The 10,339-nt window shown below is 37.0% G+C and overlaps 1 protein-coding gene across 1 annotated transcript in view; it reads right to left on the bottom strand.

Annotated features, from left to right (window-relative positions):
- Positions 1-10,339, bottom strand: part of TTN (titin) — a 328,387-nt gene that overhangs the window by 269,170 nt on the left and 48,878 nt on the right. Inside the window, exons 25-39 of the mRNA XM_044669742.1 lie at positions 9,561-9,862; positions 9,285-9,449; positions 9,021-9,189; positions 7,225-8,918; positions 6,827-7,108; positions 6,063-6,329; positions 5,691-5,963; positions 5,304-5,567; positions 4,952-5,212; positions 3,654-3,914; positions 2,505-2,768; positions 2,151-2,411; positions 1,725-1,985; positions 735-995; positions 498-639 (exon numbers count right to left, since the gene is read on the bottom strand). Coding sequence (XP_044525677.1) covers positions 498-639; positions 735-995; positions 1,725-1,985; positions 2,151-2,411; positions 2,505-2,768; positions 3,654-3,914; positions 4,952-5,212; positions 5,304-5,567; positions 5,691-5,963; positions 6,063-6,329; positions 6,827-7,108; positions 7,225-8,918; positions 9,021-9,189; positions 9,285-9,449; positions 9,561-9,862 — 5,127 coding nt within the window. The remainder of the gene's footprint in view (positions 1-497; positions 640-734; positions 996-1,724; positions 1,986-2,150; positions 2,412-2,504; positions 2,769-3,653; positions 3,915-4,951; positions 5,213-5,303; positions 5,568-5,690; positions 5,964-6,062; positions 6,330-6,826; positions 7,109-7,224; positions 8,919-9,020; positions 9,190-9,284; positions 9,450-9,560; positions 9,863-10,339) is intronic.

The following is a 10,339-nucleotide window of genomic DNA, read 5'->3' as shown; positions in this document are numbered from 1 at the left end:
TGTACCATCTAGCTGCTTTATTATTATTATTATTATTGTTGTTGTTGTTGTTGTTGTTATTATTATTATTATTATTTCCATGTGTTACAAGAAACAAAACTATAATCCTAAAGAGATAGACAGCTGAAAGGGACCTCAGAGGCCATCTACTCCAAAACTGTCATTTTACAAATGAGGGAAATGAGTCAAAGAGAGGTTAAGTTACTTGCCCAAGGTCACACAGGTAATAAGCATCAGAGGTGAGATATGAACCCAGGCATTTTAAGCTGCTTCCACTATACCACACTGTCTCATATTTTGCACTGATAACTACAGCAAACTAAATAACAAGAAGAAGCCTCTAATGTATTGGAAAATGCTCTCGGGGCAATTTATGTCATTGGATGAGAAGGTGTGGTGGGATTTAACAGTGCCTTGAGATTATTGATCCATCCCAGTATAGAAAGGAAGATTCTTAGTAACTGATTAGTGGAAGATAGCCAAGCCCAAAGGATCACCTGTCAGCAATTTGTAGTTCTTGTCCATCTTTCATCCATTGTACTGTGATGTCAGGTTCAGAAATTTCACATTCAAACATGGCTCTTTTCTTCTCAAGAACCTTAATATCCTTAATATGTTTCCGAAATTCAATGTGACGAGCTAGAAAACACCACAGAAATATGATTAGTATTTTGCAATAGTACCTTTGAAAGAGATGATGATGCTTTTCAAATATACCAACTGTGAAAGATTACCTTCCACATAAAGGGTAGCTGTTGATGTGGCTTTTCCAGCAACAAAAGTGTACTCAGCAGCATCCCCAAAATGGACGTTCCTTATGTTCAAGGAATGTGTGAGCTTCTTGGTTCTCATCTGACACCTATCAGTTGATTTGATCTCCACGCCATTCTTTAGCCATTTGTAAGTAATGCCTTCATAGTTCACAGTTACTTCAAAAGTAACAGTGTCCTTTTCTTCAGCATTGATGTCTTTCAACATGGATGTGATCAGAATTGCTAAAAGAGGAAAAAATTCAGACAGATTTTTTTGTCAGTAAGTTATTGGTTATGTCGGGAGAAGAATGAATTGTGGGAAACATAGTATGGTTGTCTTTTAGCCTAACTAAATTCAAACTCAATTTTATGGTGGGATTTTAGAATTTGTAGGAAGTGTTTGGCAAACATAAAAAAAAGGTGCTCAGTTAGGGCTTGCTGTCTGCTTTTTGGAGTACAAATAGAAGTGAATGGCGGACAGCAGATTCTCTCAAAAGCCTATTAAAATATAGAAAAATATTCTTACTTAACCTGGGGTGTGTGAAATCGAGGGATTTTTTTCTTCTAGTATTTTCATAATTGTTTTCTTGGAATCTTATATATTTTGTTATGTACATTTAAAAACATTTTTCTGAAAATGGGTCCATAGGCTATATCAGACTACACAAACACACAAGTTTAAAATCCCTGATGTAGGTTCATAATAAATGCTTTTTGAATTTATTTGAACTGAGTTAAGTTCTTAATTGAATTGAATTAATTGAATTGAAAGCCTTTGAGGTGAAGGAGTGGTGTTTTTCTGTCCTGGAGATTTGAGCTCTAAGGAAATTATGGGACATCAGACAATGCTGAATGCCAAGTAAACCCCACTCAGTAAATTCCTGAGCAACTGGAGAGAGTAATTTCAAGAAAAGTCAGGGAACCCTGAACACCTAGTCTTTCTGATCTCCATTAACTTTCCATTTGACTTACGTGTCACTTTCAGAGTGGCACTGACTTGATCATTTCCACAGACAAAAGTATATTCAGCAGAATCCTCAGTGCTAGTGTTCATGATGATCAGCTGGTGAAGCTTTCCTTGCACAACTATCTTAAACTTCTCACTCATTTCAATCTCCACACCATTCTTCAGCCACATGGATGGGACATTGAAATGGGACACCTCACACTCAAAAGAGGCTGTCTTAGTTTCAGGGACCTGGATGCTTTTCATGGTCTTTGTAATGTGTAAAGCTATGAAAAGACAGAGAATGGCTCAGTTATCGATAATAAAAAGAATTCTAATATATAATATAAATGACATATAATAATATGTAATATAAATAATAAATAAAAATAAAAACCAGCAACACGTTCCCCAGAGAAAAGAGGCTGTATCAGGGGGAGAAAAATACTTACTTTCCACAAAGAGTTTAGCTTTGCACTCAAGTTGTCCAACCACGGCTGTATATTCTCCAGCATCTGAGGGGGCAATATTCTGCAGCATTAACTTGTGGACCTTTCGCTCAGAGACGAGCCTGTGTTTGTCACTTGGTTTAATTTCCACATTCTTATGGAACCATTTGACAGGCACAGTGTCATGGGAAACACTCACTTCAAAGGCAACGGTGGCATTTTCCAAGGCGGTCACATCCTTTGGCTTTTTGATTATCTTGACAGCTAAGGAGCAAAGTTAAAAAACAATTTAGTGGTGGGTTTGGCTTAATGAACAGTCCATAAACCAGTTTATAAAGCGTGTCCATGCTGACTTACTTTCCACATGAAGTCTGGCACTGGCCCCTAGCTTCCCAAGCTTAAAGCCATAAACAGACTCATCGACAGTAACACAGTTTTTAATTTTTAGAGTGTAGATGTTTCCCTTCACTGAAATTTCATATTTGTCATTTGACTGAAGCACAACACCATTTTTAATCCACTGAACCCCTTTCACATCGGGATGGGTCAGTTCAACAGTAAAAACAGCATCTTGTGTTTCTGTCACAGTTAAGTTCTTGAGTGTCTTCTTTATTTTGACAGCTGAAAAACAAAGGGATTATTAGTTTGAAAAATGAAAGTGATCTACCTCCTCATCCAAAAGTCTTGAACTAAAATAATTAATAATCTAAACTGTTACATAACTATATTGACAAAAAATTTGACTGTTAAACATTTTGAGATTTTATGGTACTTGTCTTTCAAAAGATTCCTAGAGTTTATTTTTTTGAGAAATCTTTTGAGTCTCTCAGAGTATATAAAGCCTTGAAGATATAAATGTATTATTTTCCACTTCTGGAAAAACTAAACTTTATTATATGTACAAATACTAAGGACTGATTGAGGAGGTGGTGGCATAGATAGTAGAAGAGTTTATGAGATCACAGTGACACAAAAAGAAGTAATAAATTGTGTGTCAGGAGATCATCAATATTACATACATGACATTCTAGCTTCCTGCTTCTATGTCTCCTTTAGCACTTGTACTAATGAACAGGTGTGCAAGTCAGAGGGAAAGCCTCTGCAATTATTTTGCAATGATTAATTGCAATGATTTTTGTCCAGGTCAAGTATATAATTATTGTACTTAAAGGACACATGCCAAAAATCTGATGTTAACTACTAAACTAATATTTATTATGTCCACAGGAGAAGAACACTTGTGTCCTTTGTTTACTAACCAAATTCTAAGGAAGACATTCTTTGGGATTCCCAAGGACAAAAAAAGTCCAAAAAGTAGCAGAATAGATGGTATCTCTGACCCAGATCCTAGACAGAGGAATACAGAGTAATTCTCCCTAATATATAGGAATCAATACAGTACATGAAAAATAAATTCTCACATTACAAACTAGGTATGTGGGGAAAACCAAGGATTAGAAGATGCAATATTTCTAAAAACATGAATCAAATAACAAAACCACTGACCTTCAACTTTGAGCTTGGCAGATGTCTTAGAGGTGGCCACTTTGTAAGTATATTCTCCAATGTCATCTAATTTGGTGGCCACAATAATAAGTCTCCTTTTGTGATGTTCAGCTTCACTTTTGATGTTATTACTAAGAGTTAAATGTTTGCCATCTTTGAGCCATTCACCTTCTGAATCTGGGTTGGCAACTTCACATTCAAACACAGCTTCCTGGGATTCAGCTACAGTTTGATCAGTGAGTGGCTTGGAAATAGCACCTCCTATGGAATGATGTAAATCCAATGATAAGGCTCTTTCTCTCTTTTACTATTAGTCAATTTTAATTGAATAAATATTCATTGTAATTAATTAAATTTAAAACAGTTTAATTTTATTAATTAAATTAAAATATTTACTTTTAATAAATTTTAATTTTATAAATATTTTGAGGGCCTACTATATAACTTAGTAGGCACTGGAGGGGTGGCTATAAAATGAACGCCATGATCTCTGCTCCAATAATCTATGGTTTCACAGAGGAGATATGGCATGTACACAAATCCTAATACCAGATTAACTAGACAGACACTAAATAAAAGTAATGAAGACTTACTATAGAAGGAAATAATTCTTGTTTAAGAAAACACTTAATGAAGGGAATGGCATTGGAGCTGGGTCTTAAATGATGGTTGGAATATCAAAAGTGGAAAGGGATGGAGAAAATGACATTTTGGGCAGTAGGACAATTATGAAAGGGGGAAAATATGAGAACTGTTTTAATATTTAAAAGCATGTCTTTTAAAAATTATTGTTATCTTTTGTTTTCATGTCTCCTACATTTCCCAATGTCCCCAGGAGCCATCTTTTATAACAAAGAACAAGAGGTGGAAAAAGAGTTCAATCAAAATAACTCATTTATTAAAAAATAATACATATGCAGGATTCTACAAACATAATTCATGTCTGCAAAGATGTGGGGGGAAGTAAAGTTTGGTTAAAAAAAGGAAATCCAAGAATTTCTAAGGAATAGGAGACCCATCTGAATTTGTCGTCCCTTATTTCCTCTCCATGTAATAAAAAATTAATGGTCAGATGGATTATTTAGTTTAATCATATAATTAAATAATATATTTAAAAATAAAGAGATTAAAGGAAGAAGAGGAAAAGGGAAAAGAAGAAAGGAAGAGGAAGGCAATGGAAAGAAATATTTATATCAGAAATAAAATGATGTCGTACTAGGAAGTTGAGGTAAAAGATTATTTTTCTTATGTTAAAGTAAAAAAAATCTCATAAAATAAAGTTTATTAAATTTTCTTACCTGCTACTGTAAGTTTTCCAGATGTCATATTTTCTCCTGCATAAAACGTATATTGTCCTTCATCATCTTTCATCATATTTAGAACTGTCAACTTATATATTTTTCCATGAGCTTCAATTTTGTATTTAGAACTGGGTTTGATTTCCTTATCCTTAAAATTCCATAAGACATCAATTCCAGCATGGGACAGTTCCACTTCAAAGACCACATTTTGAGTCTCTGTGCAGGTCAAGTCATGAAGACCTCTGATGATTTTAATTTCTAGAGACAAAAAGCACAATTTGCTCAGTTAATACTGTATTGGGAAAGTCACAGATTTTAATTCGAATTGCTTAGATGAAAAAGGTCTTACTTTCCACAGTGAGATTGCAACTTGTTTCAACTCTGCCAACCATTAGCTTGTAAGGCCCTTCATCTGAAGCATAAGTTCGATTAAGCACTAGACGTTGTTTAGTTCCTTTAATGATTGCTTGGACACGGTCATCAGGCTTGATTTGTTCATCATTGAGGTACCATTTAACAGAAGACACATCAGGAACAGAGACTTTGCATTCCAAGACGGCCTTTGTGCCCTCAATAACATTGACATCTTTTAGAGGTGTTACTATATCTACACCTGCAAAAATATGGCAAAAATAAAATGAACATCAGGAAAAGATTTTTCAAAAAAAGAAACACATTTTGCAAGACTTCCTCAAAACATGTGACCACTGGAAATAGAAATAGAGACTGTCCTTACTGTAAACGGAGACTCGTCCACTGGTTGAAAGTCCTAGGGAAGGGATGGTGAAAGAATAATTTCCAGCATCTTCTTTGGTCATATCTTCAATGAGTAACATGTGTGATTGTTTATCGATTACGACATGGATCCGATCATTGGGCTCCACTTCCTGGCCATCTTTCATCCAGACACCTTCCACGTTTTCCAAAGAAACCTTAACTTCAAGTTGAACAATGTCACCTTCACAGACTTTTTGATCACTCAGTCCTTGAAGGATAGCTATAGGGCGGGCTGTGGAATATATCAAGGACAAAAAGAAAATTATAATCATGTTATTCAATCAAAGTAAATGCCATCACGTCAGTTTGAGGTTGGTGTGGGAAGACTTACGTTTCATCTTTAGATGGCAACTGGTCTTTTTCCCATCTACAACAAAGCTATATTCACCCTGGTCTTCTTTGGTTACATCCTTGACAGTGAGATTTTGACGACCACGGCGAGATGTGATGGTGTATTTTCCATTGGATTTGAGTTCTACATCACCATGATACCATTTGCCTTCCACATTTTCAGGGGAAATGATGCATTCTAGCTCCCCTGAAAAAGATTCTGGCACTTCAATATCCTGAAGTTCTTTCACAAACTCAACAACTGCACCTGGAATATAAGAAAGAGAAATGGTTTCAGGCCTAGAATATCCACCTAGACAAATGAGGTGTCAATGTGGCATAGGAGAAAGAGTACTAGAATGAGAGAACTAGCTTGTACTCATGAAGCTGTTTCTGCCTAGCTGGATTGACCTTCTGGGAATCACTTAATCCCTATACTCTTCAGTTTCTCTATTGATAAAATGAGGTAACTACCTGATCTTGAGGGTCCTTCCAGTTTACATATTGTATTGTACTTGTTCATTGGAATATTTAAATTTTGAAAAAAAAATCCCCAAAAAATCAAATTTGTTTTCAAACCACAAAGTTGAACAGAATTTACTTCTAGCTTGCTTGTCAACTACTTTCTGATATATTTAGAAATACAAATATAGCCTGGGGATTTTGGATGTTTGTTTATCATACTCAATTCACAAATAAGTGCCTTAAAAATCTATGAGTTACATGAAAAAAGTTTGTGAAGAAAATGAATCCTTTCTTTCCTACCTTCAACAAGAAGTTTAGCAGTTGTTTTTATGTTTTCATCTTCTGCAAGTACACAGCTGTAGTCCTCAGCATCAGACATGTCAATTGTCAGTACAGAAAGGAAATGGACCTTTCTGTCAGAGTGCATCCTATATTTATCTCCAGAATGAATTTCCACACCATCCTTAAACCATTTCACTTTGACAAATGGCTCTGAAGTTTCACATTCAAAGGTTGCCATGGTGTCTTTTTCCTTAGCAACAACATCTTGCAGTTCCTGTGTGAAAGTGACCAACTGTTTGGCTAAAAAAGAAAAGGAATTGGAAAAGTTACATAAAAATGTATAATTTGGGTGATAAGGAAAGAAAAGTACTGATACAAATATGGTAGAGTCACAATAGCAAATAACTCTGAGATACCTTGGACAAGCAAGAAAGCATGGCTGGAGGTTTCCCCAGCTATGTTGATGGCTTTCACCATGATGCTGGCTGAGTCCTCAGCTGTCACATCTCTTATAACCAATTCGCAAACGTTATCTTCAGGCCAGTACCAATAAATCCGGTCAGATCTTTCAATCTTGACTCCATTTTTATACCATTCACATTCCGGGTCTGGTCTCCCAACTACTCTCACCCGGAAATGAGCATCAGTTCCTTGGCCTACTGTTTGACTTTGAATTCGTTCTAAGATTTTGGGGGCCTCCATGCTTGGACTAAGTTCAATTCTGTCTGGTTTAAAAGTTGGGATTGTGATTTTGCCTTCTTCCAGGAGGGCTTTCTTCTCTTCCTCAGTTAATTCCTTGGTCCAGTGGAGAAGTTCATCCTTTGTCTTCTTTAGCAGCTCTTCATAGGACTCATCTTTCTTCCGAGATTTGAGCTCCACTGCTGTAATGGCCTCATAGTACCCTTCTTCTGTTCGGCGTTTGAATTTACTGCGTAGCTCTTCTGATTCTTCAGACACCTTCTCATGGGTAATTCGTTCAGCCCTTTTAAGTTTTACTACTTCTTTGGTTTCTTTGGTATCAACAGGTCTATCTACCTTCTGTACCTCAAACTGAAGTTTTCCAGGTTCATGAAACTGAACTTCAGGCTTGTGTTCAGGAGCTCGACGAAGGACAGACCGAAAGTCTTCTCTCTGTTCAATCTCCAGTTTAACTTTATGTTCAGTCACACCTTCAGGGTTTTCAGCAGTGACCTTGACTTCTCCTGTATCATAGGACTTGCAGTCTACTATGTCAAGATAATAAATGCCATCATAACGAACCCTAAACCTTTTGCTTTTGCGGATGAGCTGTCCATTGAGGTACCAATTCACTTTAGGCTGTGGGTAGCCTGTAACACGGCAGCGGAACCGAGCAGTTTCTCCTTCAAGTACTCTAACAGGCTCTGGAAACAAAACGATGTCAGGTTTTTGCTTCTCTTTTTGATCAGTTGTTACTCCAGTAAGTGCACCCTCATGGGCCATTCTCTCGAGTTCCTCAATTCTTTGCAACCCCTTCCTCCCTTCAGGTAATTGAGATTCTTCCACAAGACTTTTCTCATCTTTAACAATGAGGGTGGCTGATGTATGATCGGTGCCATATTTATTACTGGCTCTGCAAGTGATAACACCACTGTCCCTGGAGTAGGCAACTCCATAGTCAAGGCTGCAATATCCAAATTCATTGATCATGCGAAGCCTGTTGGCTGCTTCCAGTGGCTTGCCATCATGCAGCCATTCAACCACCATGGTTGGATCACCAATTGGTGTGAGTCTACATTCAAAGTGAGCAGGTCCAAAGCGCTTGAGTCTTAGAGAGGTGAGTTTTTTCTTGAAGAATGGTTTCTGTTGTTTCTCCTTGTCATAGAGATCACCCTCTTCCCATTGCTCTTGACCATATCTTAAATGGAGAGGCTCTAGTTCTGGTGCTGCAATCTCTTTGGCTCGGTATGTTCCACGTGGAATAATTAGTTTTCTTTCTGGTTCAGGTTCTGCCATGTCAACTTCAACATTGACTTTACACCTAGTGGTGTCTCGGCCAGCTTTGTTGATAGCTGTTGCAGTATACCATGCAGAATCGTGGCTGACAGTAGAGTCAATTTTTAGGGCAGCTTCTCCTTTGGTTCCTTCAATTCTATAATACATGTAAAATTCATTAATATAAATGAAACGGTTGTTGAAATTGTTTCATGAGCTTAGTTTTGTTTAGTATTAAAAAAAATTCCCACAAACTTACTTGATCTTTGGATATTTATGGGGCACGATAATGTCACTGTTTTTCAACCAAACAATGTCAGGATTTGGATTGCCTGTAGCCCTGACTTTCATTTCAAGTCTAGCACCTTCCTTTACATTGACATTTTTCAGTTTTTCCACAAACACTGGTTTCACCTGGTGTTCCACGGCTAGAATAACATGGTCAGAGTTCAGAATGAGTGGCACTGGAATACTCTTTCTAATCCCTCCTCATTCCCAAATAAAATGTTTTTATAAACAATACCTTCAACAGTTAAAGTCATTGAGATGGAGGATTTCCCTGCTCTGTTCTGGGCAATCACTGTCCATTCTCCTGAATCCTCAGGTGCGGCAGGAACAATGATTAGAGACTGTGTGCCATCTTCTTTAATTACCACTTTATGGGTATAGTCATTGACAATCTGCTGGCCTGTAAAAATGTAAGGAAAATATATGTTCAAGGATGCTTCAATTGTCAGATTGTCTCATACATTTGTTTTTGAGATTGTTATTCACTGAGCGCAATGTCTTTATTACATACCATTATGAAACCAGAAAGTCTCTGGCATGGGTCTGCCAACAACTTTTAAATCAAATCTGGCAGTCTGTCCTTCTAAACATTTGAATGAGGTGGGCTTTAACACAAAGACAGGCTTATAAAGTCTTTCCAGTTGTGACTCATCTGTTTCCTCCAGTCGACGTCCAGGAGAAACACGTGCAGGTGACATGCGAGCAGGAGACATTTGGGCAGGAGACATTCGGACAGGAGACATACGGGCAGGAGACATATAAGCAGGAGACATACGGGCAGGAGAACGGCTTAAGGAACGGGGAGAGACCGATCTGGAAAATAGAAGACAGTAAAACATTTAAAAAGGTGAACAGGAAAATAATCCAAAGTATTTTTTCTTTTCTTCATTTATTGGATCTATATTTCAGTTATTAAGAAGGCAAAAATTTTTACTCAATTTTAGCAAAATTATTCAAAATGAGCAAAAATATAGTTTGCAACCATACAGTACTTCAAGCTTTGCAAAATACTTTCCACATGTTATATCATTTGATCCTTACAATAGCCCTGTGAGGTAGATGCTATTATTATCCCCATTTTGCAGATGAGGACCTTGAGGCTGGAGAAGGTTGAATGACTTACACTCAACTAGTCACACAGCTAGCAAGTAATTGAAACAGAATATGAACTCAGGTCTTCCCTACTCTAAGTCCAATACTATATTTGCTACCATACCTAATTACTTCTATAAACAGCACCTTCCAGAAAACATCCATGGATCATATGCTATGTTAGTGGAAAAAAAGTGA

This window comes from Gracilinanus agilis, chromosome 3, assembly GCF_016433145.1.
Source record: "Gracilinanus agilis isolate LMUSP501 chromosome 3, AgileGrace, whole genome shotgun sequence".
NCBI lineage: Eukaryota > Metazoa > Chordata > Mammalia > Didelphimorphia > Didelphidae > Gracilinanus > Gracilinanus agilis.
The sequence above is the reverse complement of the archived record's forward strand: the minus strand, read 5'-3'. Positions and strand labels throughout refer to the sequence as shown.